General features: G+C 44.3%; 1 protein-coding gene and 1 long non-coding RNA gene across 4 annotated transcripts in view; one reads left to right on the forward strand and one right to left on the reverse strand.

Annotated features, from left to right (window-relative positions):
- Positions 1 to 22,455, reverse strand: part of LOC142248955 (uncharacterized) — a 447,867-nt gene that overhangs the window by 87,477 nt on the left and 337,935 nt on the right. The window lies entirely within an intron of this gene.
- LOC142249338 (uncharacterized) overlaps positions 1 to 22,455 on the forward strand; it is a 97,865-nt gene that overhangs the window by 57,869 nt on the left and 17,541 nt on the right. The window contains exon 9 of the mRNA XM_075320965.1: positions 4,400 to 4,563. Coding sequence (XP_075177080.1) covers positions 4,400 to 4,563 — 164 coding nt within the window. The remainder of the gene's footprint in view (positions 1 to 4,399; positions 4,564 to 22,455) is intronic.

Below are 22,455 nucleotides of genomic sequence, written 5' to 3' on the forward strand. Positions count from 1 at the left end.
ATGTGCCCCATAGTTCTCCACTGTATAATGTGCCCCATAGCGTTCCATACAGTACACAGCTCTGCTATGTCAGTTTGCAGGGATATAGCAGAGCTGTGTCAATGTGTTCAGAGCTCAGCAGCGTGATGATTTCTTTGCTGTGCTCTGAACACAGTGGCGATGAGCAGTGATCTGCAGTCTGGTACTGAACTAATGATGTCAGGTTGCAATCACCGCTCTCCGCCGCCGGTACTCCACCTCTTCCCAGACCTCTGCTCCCAGCACCTCCTCCTGTCACCCTGGTGTCCCAGCAGTTCCTCCTGTCGCCACTCAGCTTGCTTAGCACAGGGCAACTACAAGGGAAGGCATACCATACATTGTAGGCTTCACAAAGATGGCGCCATTCTCCTCTCACAACTGTGACCTGGATAGCCCAGGGTGCATGCCCAGGTCACTGCAGTAAGAAGCTACAGTGTAGGAGATAGGGTCGGATGTCGACTATTATCTCCTACAGTGGGTACAGAAAGTATTCAGACCCCTTTTCACTCTTTGTTTCATTGCAGCCATTTGGTAAATTCAAAAAAGTTTTTTTTTTCTCATTAATGTACACTCTGCACCCCATCTTGATAGAAAAAAAACAGAAATATAGACATTTTTGCAAATTTCTTTAAACCAGAAGAACTGACATATCTAATGCTCATAAGTATTCAGACCCTTTGCTCAGTGTTGAGTAGAAGCACCCTTTCCTTTTGAGCTAGCACAGCCATAAAGTCTTCTTGGGAATGATGCAAGTTTTTCACACCTGGATTTGGGGATCCTCTGCCATTCTTCCTTGCAGATCCTCTCCAGTTCCTTCAGGCTGGATGGTGAATGTTGGTAGACGCCATTTTCAGGTCTCTCCAGAGATGCTCAATTGGGTTTAAGTCAGGGTTTTGGCTGGGCCGGTCAAGAATGGTCACAGATTTGTTCTGAATCCACTCCTTTGTTATTTTAGCTGTGTACTTAGAGTCATTGTGTTGTTGGAAGGTGAACCTTCGGCCAAGTCTGAGGTCCAGAGCACTCTGGAAGAGGTTTTCTTCCAGGATATCTCTGTACTTGGCTGCATTCATCTTCCTTCAGTTTCAACCAGTCGTCCTGTCCCTGCAGCTGAAAAAAAACCCATAGCATGATGCTGCCACCACCATGTTTCACTGTGGGGATTGTATTGGGCAGGTGATGAGCAGTGGCTGGTTTTACCCACATATACCACTTAGAATTATCACCAAAAAAAATCTATCTTAGTCCAGACCAGAGAATCTTGATTTTCAGAATTGAAAAATTCTTGAATTTCTTATAGTCTGGGAGCCTTCATTTATTTTTTGCAAACTTTATGTGGGCTTTCATATGTCTTGCACTGAGGAGAGGCTTCCATCGGGCCACTCTGCCATAAAGGCCTGACTGGTGGATGGCTGCAGTGATAGGTGACTTTGTGGAACTTTCTCCCCTCTCCCTACTGCATCTCTGGAGCTCAGCCACAGTGATCTTGGGGTTCTTTTTTACCTCTCTCACCAAGGCTCTTCCCCCACAATTGCTCACTTTGGCTGGACGGCCAGGTCTAGGAAGAGTTCTGGTGGTACCAAACTATTTACATTTAAGGATTATGGAGGCCACTGTGCTCTTAGGAACCTTGAGTACTGCAGAAATTATTTTGCAACCTTGGCCAGAGCTGTGCCTATCCACAATTCTGTCTCTGAGCTCCTTGGGCAATTCTTTTGACCTCATGATTCTCATTTGGTGTGACATGCAGTGTGAGCTGTGAGGTCTTATATAGACAGGTGTGTGCCTTTCAAAATCAAGTCCTATCAGTTTAATTAAACACGGCTGGGCTCCAATTAAGCAGTAGAACCATTTCAAGGAGGATCACAAGGAAATGGACAGCATGTGACTTAAATATGAGTGTCTGAGCAAAGGGTCTGAATACTTATGACCATGTGATATTTCAGTTTTGTTTTTTTATAAAATTTGCAAAAATTTCTACATTTCTGTTTTTTTCTGTCAAGATGAGGTGCAGAGTGTACATTAATGAAAAAAAATGAACTTTTTTGAATTTACCAAATGGCTGCAATAAAACAAAGAATAAAAAATGTCTGAATACTTTCTGTACCCACTGTAGATTGTATGTACAGAGCAGACTGTCAGTCGCTGTGCAGGGGAGTGATTAATCATGCACTCACTGTTTATTGCGCAGTGACTGTAACCGATCCCTGCACCTCCCAAAGACTGCTGTTATGATCCGGAACCATGGAAGATCACAATTTATCATACGCACAAAGGTGACAAGAGCATTGGCAGCTAATCTGGCCGCCATCCCCTTACTAACCACCAACACTAGAAGTAGCTGAGGAGTGAACTAACATCCTATGCACCGCAAACCCAGCCGGAGAAACTAGCTATCCTAAAAGAAGGAAGGATGAATAACTCTCTGCCTAAGAGTAGACCTCCAAAGGTATAGCAAGCGCCCCACATTCAAAGACTACGGTGATATAAGAAAATACAATACACAGATAAAGGATAGGATTAGCAAAGGTGAGGCCCCATTAACTAAATAGGAAATAATAGGAAAGGGGCTGATGGTGGCCAGAGAAAAACCCTACAAAAACCCAAATACCTGATAGTACAAAAAGGTCCTCAGATCACACGATCTGTATTCCGTCCTATATCAGGCGCTCTTGTCAAACTAATGAACAGAAAAAACAGGAACAATTACAAATTCAAGAAGAAACAAACACATGGACTTAAGGCCCCTTTACACACTGCAACATCGCTAGCGATATCGCTGTAACGTCACTGGTTTTGTGACGTAATAGCGACCTCTCCAGCTACATTGCAATGTGTGACACACATCAGCGACCTGGCCCCCGCTGTGAGGTCGCTGATCGCTACAAATCTTCCAGGACCATTTTTTGGTCCTTTATTTATAGTGTGTTTGACACCGTTACAACGACATTGTTAGCGACTTAGAAACCAGCCCATAGGCGTGCTATAGCGTTCCCTTTCCCGCCTCCTTACCTACGATTGGTGGTCGCCGTTGCGTTCTGATTGGGCGGCTTTCACTGAAAAGAAGGCAACTTTAGCGCCTCCGTCCTTTGTTTCAAAGCTACCTTGTTCCTGAGTGTGCTGGTTTGCGGATCATTAGAGAGTTCTCCAGTCTGCAATACTATAAAGCCTATACGGTAAGCATCATTTGATTAAAGCTGTATTGATGCTGTATAGATAAACCAGGGTGGAGTCGCCGCACAGAGAACTCTACAAAGATCCGCTAAGCAACAGAAGCTCAGGAACAAAGGATAAACAATCGCAAATTTTGCCAATCTTTCCAAGCTTGGGGACGCCAATAAGAACGCACTAGCGATCACCAATCGGAGCTGAGGGGGGGGGTAAAAAGGGAACTTAGGTGGCTTCAGCGCCAAACACCACGCCCCTAACATAGGTGTGAGTCGTCAAATAGCTGCTGTGACACGTCCCCAATGACCAGCAAGGTCGTTCTGCAGGTCCGTATCGCTGCTGCGTCGTTGGCCAGATCTCCCTGTTTGACAGCTCACCAGCGACTGTTTAGAGACTTTCCAGCGATCCCAGCCAGGTCGGGATTGCTGGTGGAATCGCTAGAAAGTCTCAGTGTGTAAAGGGGCCTTTATAGGAGCAAAACTCCAAACATAGCTGCAGGGAGCTTCCCAGCTAAGCAACAAAGAGGGAAGATTCCTGCATGCAAATAAACTGACAATAACCACAGTAAATGACAAACCCAGATAAGAACAAAAAGAACAAAACAACTAAGAAAGAACCAAGCACTTATCTGGGGTAGATGTGGTCAGAAGCAAGATGAAAAGGCAGGTGAGCGACAGGACAATGATAACTGGCTCAGACTGCCAGGAGGCCAAGGCTAAAATAGGCAGCGTTAGCAATGGAAACGCCCATTGCTCAAGAACACCTGGTCTCTGTCAAAACCATTCCTGCCCACAAGAGGGAGCCTCACAGCAGCAACAGCATAACTGACATTCACAACAGACTGGAGCCAGTAGCTGCAGAGGAAATAAAACTTAATTTTGTCCCTGTAGTCGCACTTTTCACCAGCTGTCAGGGTTTAATTTCTACTTATCTGCAGAATAACCCTATATCTTGGTATAAATAGCATTTCTGAATGTGAAAGATTCCTTTATAATACATAATCGCACTATATTTTCAATAAGCTTTAAAACTTTGCAAGTTATAATCAATATATACTTGTATAAATGTGGTTGACTAGGTGATCAAAAATCAGTAATCCCTACCACAGCTTGATCCTCTTCTTCTACATCCTTTACACCCCCCCTATCTGCTGTCATATATACAATAGACTGATTACTCCACACTTCTAACCTGACTTTTTGGATCTTCCTTGCAGGAGCGGCTCTTTAGTGCCTGAGATGGATGTAGAATTTGCAAATGAGACAGTAACCCCTACGCCCAGACGTTTGGTTGATACTGTCTATGATGGAGTGACAAACGCTACCCCACCAAACACCATTGATGGTTTATTGATCAATCCTTATACTATTGAATCTAGAGGTAAGTCTACGCTGGGATTATTCAGAACTACATAATAGTATCACAAGCCTTCCTAAGCAATAGCAAGGCCAGACTGGGCCATCCTAAGAAAGTACAGACCATCAAAAAAGTACAGACTCTGGTTTGTTTTTTTTCTATATTCTTTGTTGGGAGTTTATTTGCCTTACCTTCTATACGTCCTTGATTAAAGGGGTTGCCCATATTTGTGTTTTCTGAAAATGAAAATAGTTGAAACTAAACCTCTCAGATTGGTGCTATACCAGCAATATCAAGACTGAGAGAGGAGGGGGCTCTAATGGGATCATCTCACAAAATACTGAACACTATATGAACCAAAGAGAGAAAAAGAACCATGAATGAAAGGAGGATTCCCAAATGAATGAAATATATGTATTAAATCCCATACAAGAATGTGGCTAATTGGCCACATCATGGGCCAATAAAGGTTTGCTTTTTCAGCTTTAATATTAGAGTTATGTCCTCCTTTTCTTTTTGTGTATATTATTGGCAATTTGAAAAATTGCTTGGTAGGCCCTGCACCCATAATTGTTTTCTTCTGTGCTGCTCTTGTTTCTTTATATAAAATATAGATATTTATTTATTTATTTATAAATATATATAGAAATAACTTGAATCTGACAACAGTAATAATAAATAAAAATCTGAAAATAATGTGACAAAAGGGACATGTTAAATCAAGTTGTGTCCACTAATTAACATCGCAGGTGTCTACAATCTTGTAATCAGTCAGTGGGACTGTATATAGGGCTACAGATACTCACTGTGCTGTTTGGTGACATGGTGTGTACCACACTCAACATGGACCAGAGGAAGCGAAGGAAAGAGAGATTAGAAATTAGATTAGAAATAAAATTATAGACAAGCATGTTAAAGGTAAAGGTTATAAGACCATTTCCAAGCAGTTTGATGTTCCTGTGACTACAGTTGCAGTTATTATTAAAAAATGTAAGATCCATGGGACTGTAGCCAACCTCCGTGGCCACAGGAGGAAAATTGATGACAAATCAAAGAGACGGATAATACGAATGGTAGCAAAAGAGCCCAGAAAAACTTCTAAAGAGATTAAAGGTGAACTTCGAGCTCAAGGAACATCAGTGTCAGATCGCACCATCCGACATTGTTTGAGCCAAAGTGGACTTCATGGGAGACGACCAAGGATGACACCATTGTTGAAAAAAATCCCATAAAAAAGCCAGACTAGAATTTGCCAAACTACATGTTGACAAGCCACAAAGCTCCTGTGAGAATGTCCTATGGACAGATGAGACATAAATGGAACTTTTTGGCAAGGCACATAAGCTCTATCTTCACAGACAGAAAAATGATGCATATCAAGAAAAGAACACTGTCCCTACTGTGAAACATGGAGGAGGCTCTGTGATGTTCTGGGGCTGCTTTGCTGCATCTGGCACAGGGTGTCTTGAATCTGTGCAGGGTACAATGAAATCTCAAGACTATCAAGGGATTTTAGAGAGAAATGTCTTGCCCACTGTCAGAAAGCTTAGTCACAGTCGCTGGTCATGGGTCTTGCAATTGGATAATGACCCAAAACACACAGCTAAAAGCAGCCAAGAATGGCTAAGTGGAAAACATTGGATTATTCTGAAGTGGCCTTCTATGAGCCCTGACCTAAATCCTATTGAGTATCTTTGGAAAGAGGTGAAACATGCCGTCTGGAAAAGACAACCTTCAAACACGAGACAACTGAAGCAGTTTGCTCTTGAGGAGCGGCCAAAATACCCGTCAAGAGGTGCAGAAGTCTCATTGACAGTTTCAGGAGTCGTTTGATTGCAGTGATTGCCTCAAAAGGCTATGCAACAAAATATTAAGTTAAGGAGGAACCATCATTTCTGTCCAGGCCTGTTTCATGAGTTTTATTATTTTTTAAATTCTGTGGAAATATGGTTGAAAAGCAATGTCTGACTGTTATTTGTTCCTTTTTTCATAGATTTTTTTTATTTAGTATTACTTTTGTCAGTCCATGAATAAAGAAAAGTCCAGCTTCCACAGAGAGTTCCTTATTTTTTTGCTATGTTTTTATTTTTCTTTGGCACAAATAAATAGGCATATAACAGTCAGGACAGAGTCATGACCACGTCTGTGACGCATTTCGAGTGACGCAGCACTCTTAGGGGTACTTTGCACACTACGACATCGCAGGTGCGATGTCCGTGGGGTCAAATTGAAAGTGACACACATCCGGCATCGCAGGCGACATCTTAGTGTGTAAAGCCTAGATGATACAATTAACGAGCGCAAAAGCGTCGTAATCGTATCATCGGTGTAGCGTCGGCGTAATCCATAATTACGCTGACGCGACGGTCCGATGTTGTTCCTCGTTCCTGCGGCAGCACACATCGCTGTGTGTGAAGCCACAGGAGCGAGGAACATCTCCTACCGGCGTCACCGTGGCTCCCGTAGGATATGCGGAAGGAAGGAGGTGGGCGGGATGTAAAATGTTTTACATCCCGCTCATCTCCGCCCCTCCGCTCCTATTGGCCGTCTGCCGTGTGACGTCGCAGTGACGCAGTACGACCCACCCCCTTAATAAGGAGGCGGGTCGCCGGCCAGAGCGACGTCCCAGGACAGGTGAGTCCATGTGAAGCTGCCGCAGCGATAATGTTCGCTACGGCAGCTACCACAAGGATATCGCAGCTGCGACGGGGGCGGGGACTATCGCGTGCGACATCGCAGCATCGGCTTGCGATGTCGCAACATGCAAAGCCCGCCTTCATCATGATTAAGAGTGCTGCGTCACTCGAAACGCGTTGCTTACGTGGTCATGACTCTGTCCTGACTATTATGTGCCTATTTATTTGTGCCAAAGAAAAATAAAAAATAGCAAAAAATAAGGACCTCTCTGTGGAAGCTGGACTTTTCTTCATTCATGGACTTGCTTTAGGCGTGGCAGCACCTTGTCCAAAGCTCCAGAGAGCCTTTGAGACTGATTCAACACGGTGAGTTGAATTTTTTTTTTCTATTACTTTTGTCAGCTTCAAGTTATTTCTGTGACCATTGTGGGCTTTGCTTTCATTAAACGATGGGCACCAACAATTTTGACCACGTGTGTGTTGTGTGTGTGTGTGTGAATATATCTATATACATGTATGTATGTGTTCATTCATTGCATGATTGTATTATTCATGCTGGAACATAAGTCATTGATAGAGTTGGTCGAACTCGCAAGAAAACGGGATCGGCGGGTCCCTGCTGAATTAAAAAAAAAAACCCGGATCTACTCCGGAATCTGGTACCCGTATAAGTCTATGGGGACCAAAATCCAGAGATTATGTGCTGCCCCCGTGGAAGCAGCCGAGCTGCTCGGATCCAGGTTCGCTGTGGCTCGAGGGTCTCCGGACCCGGGGGTCGTGCGGCTACTCCAAATGTAAGAGGGGAGTGGTATTTACAGGGGAGTTGGTATATAGTTTGTGGCGCCACCCGTTGTGTACGGTAATTTGGGAAGTACCGCCGCTGCTGCTGGGAGTACCCGGGGTAATGAAGTGGGGAAGCAAGGTTTTGTAACCCTCCACAGGTAGGGGGATGCCCCGGGACTCGGTGAGGGGAGCCGTGGGGTGCAGGGGTCACTCTCGTACTCACTCAGTTCATAAGCAGACACTGACAACCAGGTAAACCAAGTCTCTGGGTACCGCTGCCGCTGAGGGGAGCTCGTCCGGGTCCCGTCCCCAATGGTGCTGCCTGGTGATCCATGACCTAGCACTTAGTTTGACTTTGACTTAATGGCCCGGTAGCATGGAACTAGCCGGGCCCCGCTCCCTACTATGGCTAAGTATGGGAGCTTGCTCTCAGGCCTCAAACTTGGGATTTACTGGACCGTTTTGGATTGGAAAGACCTATCCCCCTCATTGTGCTAATGCCCCGATTCTGGAGCGGGTGGGAACAGATCATAAAGGCTCCGTTCTCCTCAGGTGAATTGTCGGGTTGCCTGAAGCTACTCCCCGACCTAGGGTCCGTGTACCCCGGACCGGTGATAGAGCTAGGCTGCCGGCCATCCTCCTCGACGGGTCCAAGCACCTCGCCACTTTCCCCTGCGACCGGGGGTCCGACTTCTCTAGGCCCAGACCACCATCAGCAACCTAGACAGTTATTTCAGGAGTCACCACTCCCGACTTCCTCTGAGCTCCTCACAGCTCCTTCCCAACCCTCTCTCACTCACAGACTCTTACTCCCTGACTGACTACACTCCTCACTTCCCCTCCCTGACCCCCCAAGTGGGCGACTCTATTCCACTCAAGCCGTCCACTGGTGTGTCTGGTGGGTGTGGTGCAGGGTGTATCTAGGATTTGATTTGCTGTTGCAGGCAACAACATTTAGTTAGGGACCCAGAACCAAGAGGGTGGTGGAATACTGCACGGAATGGCGGCTTGTGCAGTACCCTATGACGACCTGATAGTCCAGGGGCGTCACAATTAAAAAGGGTTGGTGGAAGGGATAGGTGGGTAGGAGTGCGCGCTGTGTACTCACCGAGGCTGTGTTATGGCGGCACACACCTTCCGGGTCATGCTTTTCCTGCCGGAGTTGACAAGTAATTCTAATTGAATGTTCACTGCTTTGCCTGCCCACCGGTGCGTGTAATTGGATTGGTTGCAGTTAGATGCGCCCCCAACCTGAGTGTCAGCGTGTCAGCTAACTGCAACTAATCACAGGCGCCAGGACAGCCGGTGGGTAGGGAAAGCAGTGCAAGTGTCTGCAGGTCAGTATGGTGGTATAAAAATAAATGAATAAATAAAACAATCGGTGCAGGGTCTGCCATATTCTGATGCCAGCACAGATAAAGCCCATGGCTGCAGCCCCCAGCTGTCGGGCTTTATCTGTGATGTGTATCAAAATAAGCCCAGATTCACATGTGCGAGAGACTCGCATCACATCACCTGGCACGGCCTGCCACTCTCCAGACATGAGCGTGTAGGTAGGTACATAGAAACACATGCGGCAGCACGCTCATGTTACGAGAGTGTGTGGCTGTGTCGGGTGATGCGATGCGAGATTCATGTGAGTTGGGAATGACATCACCTGGCACGGCCTGCCGCTATCCGAACATGAGCGTGCAGGTACATAGAAACACATGCGGCTTCCCGCTCATGTTAGGAGAGTGTGCGACTGTGCCAGGTGGTGCAATGCGAAACTCGTGCAAGTCCCTCGCAACTGTGACTACGGCCTAACCCCAGACGGCTTTTTTTTTACTTTAAATAAATAATTGCCGACCGCCGCTCAATATGCTCATTGCATATTCACTTCACTGTGGCCGGAAGCAGCAGCAGCGGGGAGGCGGCAGGACCGGAGACTGAGGTTCAGCACCACGTACAGCAACGCCAGGGACAGGTGAGTAGAAAGTTCCCGTTCTCCGTGTGTTATCACGGATAACACATGGAGAACACAAGTGTGCCATACACACTGCTCACCAAGGGCAATACGCACCTTTGAAACGTCCGTGAAAAACGTGCGTGATTTTCACGAACATGTGAAAGAGGCCTTAGTGAGTGTAGTCATGTGAGGTCTGCCTTTTTTTCTGCAGGACAAGGTCAAGTCTTATTAGTGCTTTTTTGGGGTACCCATAATATTTATGAATAATGTATAGACTTACCTCTTTGTGGCGAATGCAAAAAAAACTACCCAGAAATTCCCCCATTCTTGTATTGCTTTTTTCCCCCTTTGTAACCTGTACAGTAAAAATATCAGGTTATATTTATTGTACATGTTATTATGATGGTGGTGGCAATATAAAATTGTTTCTTGTTATTTATTAATCCAAAAAACCACCTGATTCAACTCCTCTTATAAAAAATACACTTTATTAAATATTACTAAAACCAGAATACTTGGAATATTCCCTCTTTCTGATTTTAAAAAACTGCATACAAGACAATGACAATTGTGCATGTGCCAAACGGTGTTCAACCCACACCATAAGTCAGCTCAGGACAGATGGTTTTGAGAGGGAGAACAGGATTCAGAGGTTTCTCAGACAGATATCCAGGTGATACTAAGTCACATATATCCTGGTGGTTACCCCCTGCTCATTCTCCCGGGGTCCTCAACCTCTGTTCCTATATAAGCTCACCCTCACTCTCCTGGTAGCTTAGGCGGGGGTGACCATCACCAAAAGTGATAACATGTAGTGCAGGACAGAACCACAGTTATAACATAAATCATGCGTTAGTTTTCAAGGTTCCTCATGGGACATGGTATCCCTAGTATGAAATATAGATCTGTTAGGTAGGAGTCAAGAGGCCCACTTAACTTATGGACCCCCTTAAACTCTCCCGACGCGTTTCTCCCCCCCTAACGCAATATGGGGGATCATCAGGGGACCAATTCTGATTCACTTCATAAATTATCACACACAGGGAACTATTCTTGATTTTCCCGCCAATCAGTACAAAATTAGTCCTTATCTGATTTATGGCTTCATTAGGGGAAGGCTTGATAGACCTGTCCGTCACTACTGACTAGTCCCTGCGCTAGGATGTCATAAAAAAATCCTTTTAATACGTAGCGGTAGTTTTGGGTTTGTCTGGACGGACGAGCTTATGTCCACTCAAAAAACCCTCGAAGCTGAGAGTCCTGTCAAGGAAGTCAAGCAAAATACAAATTTCACAATTATACTAGTGTGTCTGTGCTTCCTCTCATTTGCCCTGGATAAGGTCTGGCCACAGTCAGTCCCTGTAAGGAAAACCATATGCAGAGGAGGAGGAAATAGCTCCCTGTCCTACGAATTAATCAGACAGACCCTTTTGCAGTCGGATAACTTTTGTTCTCGGGTAGTGAGCTCCACCAGCAAGGACTATTAGTCCCGAGTATCTGCTACTCTATCACGCTGGGAGCTCACGGCCGAATCCTCCAGGGAAAGGTGTAGTGTGGTCAGAGCGTGGCCATCGTCCAGACTGACTATACTATACTAGTTAGACCCTGCTGGGAACCCCTGCTTAAACCTTAGGGCTGTCTCTTTGCCCGGCTGTCTCTTTGCCCGGCTGTCTCTTTGCCCGGCTGTCTCTGTCTCTATCTCTCTGTCTCTTTCTGTGTCTCTGTCTGTCTGTCTTTTTCTGTCTCCCTCTATCCGTCTCCCCACCGACATCTTATTACCTCACACATAAGCTTCTTATACTAACAGTTTATTTTGTTCCTATAGCAACCACTGATAGTTGCTACTAATAGCCCGTATCTCCCAGCTCCATTCAGATTAATAGAGGCAGGATTTTGGAGACTAACTGTAAAGTGCAGGGTTAAATTTTCCCGTCCAAACATAGTCTATGACGTTCCCTGAGTCACATAAGGTGTCTGTGCAAAATTTCGTGATTGTAAATGCGATGGTGCGAATTCCTTTAGCGGACACACACACACACACACACACACACACACACACACACACACACACACACACACACACACACATATATACACACACACACATACACACACATATATATATACACACACACACACACACACACACATACACACACATATATAAATATATATACACACACACACACACACACACACATACACATACACACATACACACACACACGCACACATACACACACACACACATACACTCAGCTTTATATATTAGATAAATGTGTGTATATATATAATTATATAATATATATATATATATATATATATATATATATATATATATATATATATATATATATATATATATATATATATATATATATATATATATATATACACACATATATATATATTATATATATTATATATATATGCGAAAGTATTCGGCCCCCTTGAACTTTTCGACCTTTTCCCACATTTCAGGCATCAAACATAAAGATAAATTTTGTTGAAGAATCAAGAACAAGTGGGACACAATTCTGAAGTACAACGAGATTTATTGCTTATGTTAAACGTAAAAAATAAAAAACTGAAAAGTGGGGCGTGCAATATTATTTGTCCCCTTTACTTTTAGTGTAGCAAAATCACTCCAGGAGTTCATTGAGGATCTCTGAATGATCCCATGTTGTCCTAAATGCTGATGATGATAAATATAATCCACCTGTGTTTAATCAAGTCTCCGTAAAAATGCACCTGCTCTGTGATAGTCTCAGTGTTCTGTTTAAAGCGCAGAAAGCATCATGAAGACCAAGGAACACAACAGGCAGGTCCATGATACTGTTGTGGTGAAGTTTAAAGGCCCTGTCACACAGAGAGATAAATCTTTAGCAGATCTGTGGTTGCAGTGAAATCATGGACATATTGTTCCATTTGTACACACCCACAAACCTGGCACTGATTGTCCATAATTTCACTGCAACCACCGATCTACCACAGATCTGCCACAGATTTATCTTTGTGTGTGACAGGACCTTTAAGCTGGATTTGGATACAAAAAGATTTCCAAAACTTTAAACATCCCAAGGAGCACTGTGCAAGAGATCATATTGAAATGAAAGGAGTATCATACCACTGCAAATCTACCAAGACCCGGCCGGCCATCCAAACTTTCATCTCAAACAAGGAGAAGACTGATCAGAGATGCAGTTAAAAGGCCCATGATCACTCTGGATGAACTGCAGAAATCTACAGCTGTGGGGGGAGAGTCTGTCCATAGGACAACAATCAGTCGTACACTGCACAAATCTGGCCTTTATGGAAGAGTGGCAAAAAGAAAGCCATTTCTCAAAGATATCCATAAAAAAGTGTCAGTTAAAGTTTGCCACAAGCCACCTGGGAGACACCAAACATGTGGAAGAAGGTGCTCTGGTCAGATGAAACCAAAATCGAAAGTTTTGGGCACACTGCCAAACGATATATTTGGCGTAAAAGCAACACAGTTCATCACCCTGAACACACCATTCCCACTGTCAAACATGGTGGTGGCAGCATCATGGTTTGGGCCTGCTTTTCTTCAGCAGGGACAGGGAAGATGGTTAAAATTGATGGGAAGATGGATGGAGCCAAATATAGGACCATTCTTGAACAAAACCTGTTGGAGTCTGCAAAAGAAATGAGACGGAGATTTGTCTTCCAACAAGACAATGATCCCAAACATAAAGCAAAATCTACAATGGAATGGTTCACAAATAAACGTATCCAGAAGTATCCTATATAAGCAAGTCCTTGGTTACCCCTCTCTACACATAACAGTTTTTAATTGCAATGAGATGACACACAGTTAGGGTTATAGAGCAATGGACCCCAATATAGAGATATACCTTGACGAGGTTTTGGGGCTCAGTTACATTGATCAATGCAATTGCTAAATATCTCCTTTTTCCTAATATTCATGACCGGTATGCATTTCATTATTCACATTTTCAAGTTAGCAAGTGACATTTTTCATTGTATGCTTTTTCGGTATGCTTATGGCATTATACTATTATCTAAGTTCCAAGTCACAGTCCAGACCTGAACCTAATCGAGAATCTGTGGAAAGAGCTGAAAACTGCTGTTCACAAACGCTCTCCATCCAACCTCACTCTGCTCCAGCTGTTTGCAAAGGAACAATGGGCAAGAATTTCAGTCTCTCCATGTGCAAAACTGATAGACACATTCCCCAAGAGACTTGCAGCTGTAATTGCAGCAAAAGGTGGTGCTACAAAGTATTAACTTAACGGGTCCGAATAGTATTGCACTCCCCACTTTTCAGTTTTTTATTTTTTACAAAAGTTTAACATAAGCAATACATTTCGTTCAACTTCACAATTGTGTCCCACTTGTTGTTGATTCTTCACCAAAAAATAAATTTTTTTATCTTTGTTTGAAGCCTGAAATGTGGGAAAAGGTTGAAAAGTTCAAAGGGGGCCGAATACTTTTGCAAGGCATTGTATATACTGTATATATATGGCCCATCCTGTTATATATGTTTCCAATCCTGGTATATACTGTCTGTTCCTCATCCTGGGCCCATCCTGGTTTATATGTTCACCATCCTGTTATATATGCCCCCCATCCTGGTATATACGTGGCCCATCATCATATTTATGTTCCGTTTCCTGGTATATATGTTCCCCATCCTGGACCCATCTTGGTATATATGTCCCCTATCCTGGTATATATGGCCTCTTTCCACTCCCGGTCCTGGTCGAAACCGATACCATTACGCCCCTGCTAAGACTTTTGGGCTGTGTATAACCCCACACACTCCCCTGAGTCACACCTTCCTGTGTAATTGTCAGCAAGGAGTTAAACATTTATTCAGAGTAGGACTGCTGACCACCTGGCACCCAAGATTTAGTCCAGTAGACTGAACCTCATGTTGGTAAAATACTGATTGTATAGACACTACAGCACAAAGCCCAGCAAGTGACAGATCCCTATTAATATCAGGCTCTTGTGCCCTGTATTATGCTGCTGTCATATTTAAATAAAAAAACCTGCGGACAGATTCCCTTTGAAACATTTGATCTTGATATTAATTTTGTTGAGGTGGAGGTTTTGGCTTCGCTGACTTTAGCCTCTACATAAAACATCCCTGGGTATTTGCATATTGGATTTGATTTATAATAAAGACTGAGAGCAACTATATAATATGGCCTTAGGCCTTATGTGAAATAAAATAAAAAGCCCCACTTCCACCACTTTATTAACCCCCAAAACACCCTTCCAGGTTCCAAGTAATCCACACGAGGTCCCACGGCGATTCAGCTCTGCTACATCCCTGTCCTGTCACAGCCAGGAGCCATACAGTATGACTGCCAGCTGTAAGTGTGGAAAGAGCTGCAGCAATCAGAATGAACTCGGGTGAACCCCTGAAATCACAGCTGCGGGCCCCACAGAACGGCGTGTGTCACAGCGATAACGTCACGGGTTCACTGCTGTGAGATTCAGGCCGCTACTGAAGTGAGCCACGCAATGGGCAGTGCCATCACTCACGTGAGTCCTCCAGATGCGGCTCACTTCAGAAACTAACATTGGCATTTATGAGGCTCAGCTCTACTTGGCTTCTGTTAAAGGCAGATGATGAAGATGATGGCTGAGGTTTTTTTTGTTTTAGTCGGTGTAATCATTTACATTTACATTTACTGTTTTTTTTTCCTGCAGGAAGGGATCAACTTTTTGGTGTTGTTTTGGGGGTATCCATAATTTTTTTGAATAATTCTTAGAATTGCCTCTTTGTGGGGAATGTAAAAAATAAAACCCCCAGAAATTCCCCATTTATTGTTTTGCTTTTTTTTGTCCTTCTTATACTGTACAGTAAAATGACGGGTTATTGCCATGAGAACAGTAATTTTGATGGTGGTGGCAATAATTATTTATTGCTTTTGTGATTTATTAACCCCTTCCTGATTGATGCTTATAGGAACTTATCAAATGGGCAGCATTTTAGGTTAATTTAGTTAAGAAAAATAAATTCAAGACCTTGATTTATTGAGGTTTTATTGTTTTTATTGGTATCATGTTGTAATATTTACAAGTTTTAATTATATTTTTTGGGGGTGTTAAATAAGTTAATTGAGATTTTATATATACATTTCTTTAATTTTTTTTATTAGTCTCCTTTGCTTGTTCAATCTACTCCAATACTTCATATTGTAGTCTTTTGTAAGTCTCTATAAAGCCGGTCACATTAAGGACATTCAGTTCAAACATGGCAGATCCCGACATTCAGTGCTTTGTGCTGTGATCTTCTGAAGGACAGTCATGTAAAACTAGCGCCTCAGAAAAACGTTTAAATGTCCACCATAAAAACACTATAAAGCAGTAGGTTAGGTGTTTATATCAGTGTTACAGATATTCTCTTGATTTTCTTTATTTCAGTAAATATGTTCATGTCTATGAGGTCTATGTGGCTCTACAGAGACTGAAGCCTGAGGCGGTGCTGTGCTGATCTTGTTACAGCCATTAACCTCTGGTACATCAGGAGTTAAAACCAAATCTGCATCAATGTTCACACATAAACTAAGGGGGGCTTTACACGTTGCGACATCACTTCCGAAATATCGTCGGGGTCACGCCGTTAGTGATGCACATCCGGCACCGGTAGCGACATCGCAACGTGTAAATCTTAGGTGCGACGATAAATGATCGCAAGTGTGGAGAAAATCGGTGATCTGTATAGCGTTGTTCATTTTCATAATGTCGGGCCGACCGCAGGTACGATGTTGTTTGTCGTTCCTGCAGCTCCACACATCGCTGTGTGCAATCCCGCGGGAGCGACAAACATCTCCTTACCTGCGTCCCGACGGCAATGCGGAAGGGAGAAGGTGGGCGGGATGTTATGTCTCGCTCATCTACGCCCTCCGCTTCTATTGGCTGGCCGATTTGTGACGTTGTGGTGACGTCCCTGTGACGCCAAACGCACCTCCACCTTGAAGGAGGGATTGTTGGGCAGTCACAGCGACGTCGCCGAGCTGGTATGTGTGTGTGACGCTGTCGTAGCAATAATGTTCGCTACGGCAGCAATCACCACATATCGCATGTGTGACGGGGGCGGGTGCTATCGCGTTCGGCATCGATAGCCGATGCTAGCGATGTCGCAACGTGCAAAGTACCCCTAAGGACACAGTCTCACTAAACGACGTACCAGCGATTCCGACCACGATATGACCTGGTCAGGATTGCTGGTGCGTCGCAACATGGTCACTGGTGAGCTGTCAATCAGGCAGATCTCACCAGTGACCAGCCACCAGCCAGCAGCGACTCGTGGAAATGATGCTGCACTTGGTAACCAAGGTAAATATCGGGTAACTAAGCAAAATGCTTTGCTTGGTTACCTGATATTTACTCTGGTTACCAGGGCACACCGCTTAGCGCTGGCTCCCTGCACTCGTAGTCAGGGTACACATCGGGTTAATAAGCAAAGCGCTTCGCTTAGTTACCCGATGTGTACTCTGGCTACGTGTGCAGGGAGCCAGCACTGGCAGCCTGAGAGCGGCGTACGCTAGTAACCAAGGTAAATATCGGGTAACCAAGCAAAGTGCTTCGCTTGGTTACCCGATGTATACCTTGGTTACCAGCGTCTTCAGCTTCCAGATGCCGGCTCCCTGCACATTAAGATCGCTGCTCTCTTGCTGTCAAACACAGCAATGTGTGCTTCACAGCAGGAGAGCAATGCCCAAAAAATGAACCAGCACTGTGTGTAACAATTTAAGACAAAAATACTGAGTTTTTAAAGTGCAAGTGTACATTTTTTATTTCACAGTGGGTGACAATTTCAATAAAACTTTTTTCTAAAAGTCAAAACGCCAGGACTGGACAAAAACGGTATATAATAGTATATGTATAAGACAAAGTCTCCCGAGATTCACAAGGCACATGTATAAATTAATGGTACATGATCACAACATCTGGGAGCAGACTAACAGAACAAACCTACAGGTTATTATGACTAATTTAGTGCAGGTGACACATAAGCACATATGCATTAAAGGACAGTCAAAGATACATTTTTAGCCAAAGTAAGTAAAAATTATTGGTCCAAGATGCAAAAAGTCCTGAAAGATCCACTACATGGAGTGGTTTACACTCCACAGGATTGTATTTGTTGCGTGCCTAATAGCAAGCCCCAAGGAGACCCGTGAGATAGAAGATACATGAGACAATCCAGGCGTTTGGGAAGGCCCCCATTACGCCCTACGTACGTTTCAATTCTTTAGTTTGTGTAGAATCTTCATCAGGGGTCAAGGTGCCGTAGTGAGGGGTCCTCAATCCGCCGGGTTTAAATAGCACCGCTCAATAATGATGAACCCGGAAATCACGTAAGCGGCGCATGCGCGGATCGCTCCAGGTGATCTCGCGCGATTCTTTCTGTGTTCTTCACAGCCTATTCCAAAGCCGACATGAATTTTAGGGCCAGGGACAGCAGCTGGCTCTCATCACTTAATGATGCACTGAGGAGTGATGGTGACACAAGCAGTGGAGCAGATGGTACTCACTCAAATGAGGCATTGACCTCTAGATATAAAGAACTGTCTAAAAAACGAACCAAACTTTGGTGGAATAGGGCTTTCCTATCCAAATATATGGAGAAAGATCTAGTCCCTCGGGGCCTCCGGGTACAGGTGTTTCCGTCGTTTGTATCGGAGGACGAGGATTTCAAAATGAAATGGGAAACATTGGCACAGACATGTTCCAAGGGTTTCCTGGCCCTTTTATGCGATAATAATACCCTTTCATTAACTCAGATTGAGGGCGAATTGGAATCCCTTGATAAAGCCATTGTAGAAAAATGTGATCCTTCTACAGTTAGCCACTTCAATGCTGAGATGGAGAGAGAATTGGAAAGATGGGAGAAGGAAATTAAAGCTTATAAAATTAAAAAATTCAATCGTGATATGTTGGATTATTCCACACAAAGAGCCTACAGGTGGAAAACCGAACAGGGCCGTGGACGACAGATGTTTCGCTCTGATAAGAAACAGAGATCGAGATCTACATCCTTCATATCCCAGACCTCTGGTGAGGGATCCTCCTCTGGAGCATCAGAAAGTCACAATATGCCTGCAGAAACCGTAGGTGGTCGGGTCAAGCAGAGAAATCGTCAATTTGGGCCCCCCGGAAAAAACAAGCAACAAGGCAATAAATTGCAGGTAATAAATTTATCTACACGTGTTCTTTCTGGTGCCCAGGTGGAGGTTCTCTCCCGCGGTCTGACATTTGTCCCCTCTAACCCATTCAATCTCTTCACAGCGTTGAAGGACGTTAACCTTTTTGCCCGTAGATTAATTTTCAAAAAACTTTTTTGTAAGAGGGATGCTATGACTGACAGCCAAATGGAGAGGGAGGCCATTCAAAATCTGGAAGAACTTCTACAGGAACAGGAAGCTCCCCCGACAGGTGTGTTCCCTCAGACACTTTTGCCTAGATCCACAAAATTTCCCCCCTTTTCACTATGCCCGGCAGTGGATATATTTACTAGGTTGGTCAGTGAGGATTTTAAGAAGCTTAGAACTACATGTAAACGGGATAACCTCACCCGTGATCAGAGAAGGGCCCTCACTGAGCTACAAAATTATTCCGATATAATCATCAAACCTGCCGATAAGGGGGGAAACATTGTGGTTCTGTCTATAGAAAAATACGAACATGAGGTACTTAGGCAACTAAGAGACAGGGACACATATACTAAACTTACATATAACCCCCTAACGAAATACACCAGTGAACTTGCTGTGATCCTTTCCAGGGCTCTTGAAATCGGACTTATTGACAAAAAAATGCACGATGGTTTATGCAGGAAATATCCGAGGATACCGACCTTCTACGTCCTACCCAAAATACATAAAGATGCCGTCAACCCGCCTGGGCGTCCGATTGTGTCCGGCATCGAGGGGTTGTGTGACCCCATTTGTAAATTCATTGACTTCCATCTTAAACCTTTGGTGGAAACACTCCCCTCGTATGTTCGTGACACAACTGACGTCCTACGGCGCATTGACGGTATCTTTATGGAGGAGGATATGGTGATAGTCACTGCTGACGTGGAGGGTCTGTATACTTGCATATCACATGAGGATGGTTTGAGGGCGGTCCGCTTTTTCCTTGAGACGTCCGGTCGGGATGGCGTTATGGGTGAACTGATCCTTGAGCTGCTCCGCTTCGCCCTGACACATAACTTTTTTGTGTTTAAGGATAATTTTTATTTACAGAAACGCGGCACTGCAATGGGCGCGGCCTGTGCGCCCTCGTACGCTGGCCTTTTTCTGGGTTACTGGGAGAGGCTGGTTTTTGGAGACGGGGGCGTACAGGGCGTTGCCCATGTGCAGTGCTGGCATCGATTTATCGATGATATATTATTTATTTGGCAGGGCCCGGCGGAGCAACTCGATCAGTTCATGAGGCAATTAAATCGAAACAAATTTAACATCAAATTGACATATAAATGCAGTAATCGCAGGATCGACTTCCTAGATATCCAAATCATTGTTGACGATAGGGGGTCGATCCAGACGGACGTGTATCGCAAGAGCACGTCCGTCAATGCATTACTGCATGCCTCATCAGCCCATAATCCATCTACTATTCGCGCCATTCCGACGGGACAATTCTTAAGGATGAAGCGGATCTGCTCCTCAAACACCAATTTTGAAGCACAATCGTTCGATCTCAGGGGCCGTTTTCTGGATAGGGGTTACAGCAAGAGGTGTATAAAATCTGGCTACAATAGGGCTAAAAAAACACCTAGGACCCAACTACTTAGCTGTGCTCCCAAACGACGGGAAACCTTTGACCCGGTGATTAGGTTCATTGGCACTTACAATGAGGAGTGGGAGAGGATGCGGAACATAATGAAACAACATTGGTCAGTTTTGTTAACTGATCCAATTTTGGCTGAACAACTACCACAATTTCCATCCATGACTTCCAGGAGAGCTAGGAATTTGAAAGACCTCCTAGTGAAAAGCCATTATGTCCCCCCAAGGACATATATATTTGGCTCACGAGGCCCTTTACAGGGATGTTTTCCCTGTGGCCATTGCTTGGCCTGCAACAATGTCCTACGAAGTACAACATTCTATTCATCTGATGGCAAAAGGAATTATAATATTAAATCATACATTACATGTGACACTACACATGTTGTGTACTTTGCCACATGTACCTGCTCTCTGACATATGTGGGGCTCACTTCACGTGAGCTCCGCATTAGAGTCAGAGAGCATGTTAGGGACATTGTTGCGGCCGAAGCAGTGACCGACATGACTCTCCTGAAAACCTTGCCAAGGCATTTCAAGATCCACCACTCCTGTGACCCCTCTAAATTAAAAATTAGGGGCATCGATGTGATAGAGGGAGGGATCAGGGGTGGTGATCTGAAAAGGCGCTTGGCACAATGTGAGGCCAAATGGATCCTTACATTGGACACTTTGGTCCCTAAGGGACTTAATGAGTCCATTAGTTATGTCCCGTTTCTCTGAACCACCCCTCTCTGTATCTGTACCGTTGCTTGACTACCTCTGCTTCACTGTTAATTTTAGTGTTACTTTTAATATCACTATTTTAAATGTGGCTCCATCATTAATGCCGGGTATATATTTTTCTGATTGTTCCTCTTTAGGCAATTTTGCATCTCTACAATATTAACATTGAAGATTTGGACCACCGCTGTGGAATTCATATGAAAATCACTTTTTTGTAACATACTAATACATATTATGTTGATGGCCCGACTCACGTGTGCGCGTGCGTTGATCCCGGCTGGTCGGCGCGATGGTAGCCGCCGTCTGAGGCGCCGTGCGCATGCGCGGGAGCTATGGTGACGCGTCCCTGCTCCCGCGCATGCGCGAGATGGCCTGACGGCGGTGAATCGCGCGAGATCACCTGGAGCGATCCGCGCATGCGCCGCTTACGTGATTTCCGGGTTCATCATTATTGAGCGGTGCTATTTAAACCCGGCGGATTGAGGACCCCTCACTACGGCACCTTGACCCCTGATGAAGATTCTACACAAACTAAAGAATTGAAACGTACGTAGGGCGTAATGGGGGCCTTCCCAAACGCCTGGATTGTCTCATGTATCTTCTATCTCACGGGTCTCCTTGGGGCTTGCTATTAGGCACGCAACAAATACAATCCTGTGGAGTGTAAACCACTCCATGTAGTGGATCTTTCAGGACTTTTTGCATCTTGGACCAATAATTTTTACTTACTTTGGCTAAAAATGTATCTTTGACTGTCCTTTAATGCATATGTGCTTATGTGTCACCTGCACTAAATTAGTCATAATAACCTGTAGGTTTGTTCTGTTAGTCTGCTCCCAGATGTTGTGATCATGTACCATTAATTTATACATGTGCCTTGTGAATCTCGGGAGACTTTGTCTTATACATATACTATTATATACCGTTTTTGTCCAGTCCTGGCGTTTTGACTTTTAGAAAAAAGTTTTATTGAAATTGTCACCCACTGTGAAATAAAAAATGTACACTTGCACTTTAAAAACTC

Source organism: Anomaloglossus baeobatrachus, chromosome 8 (genome assembly GCF_048569485.1).
Source record: "Anomaloglossus baeobatrachus isolate aAnoBae1 chromosome 8, aAnoBae1.hap1, whole genome shotgun sequence".
NCBI classification, from domain to species: Eukaryota; Metazoa; Chordata; class Amphibia; order Anura; family Aromobatidae; genus Anomaloglossus; species Anomaloglossus baeobatrachus.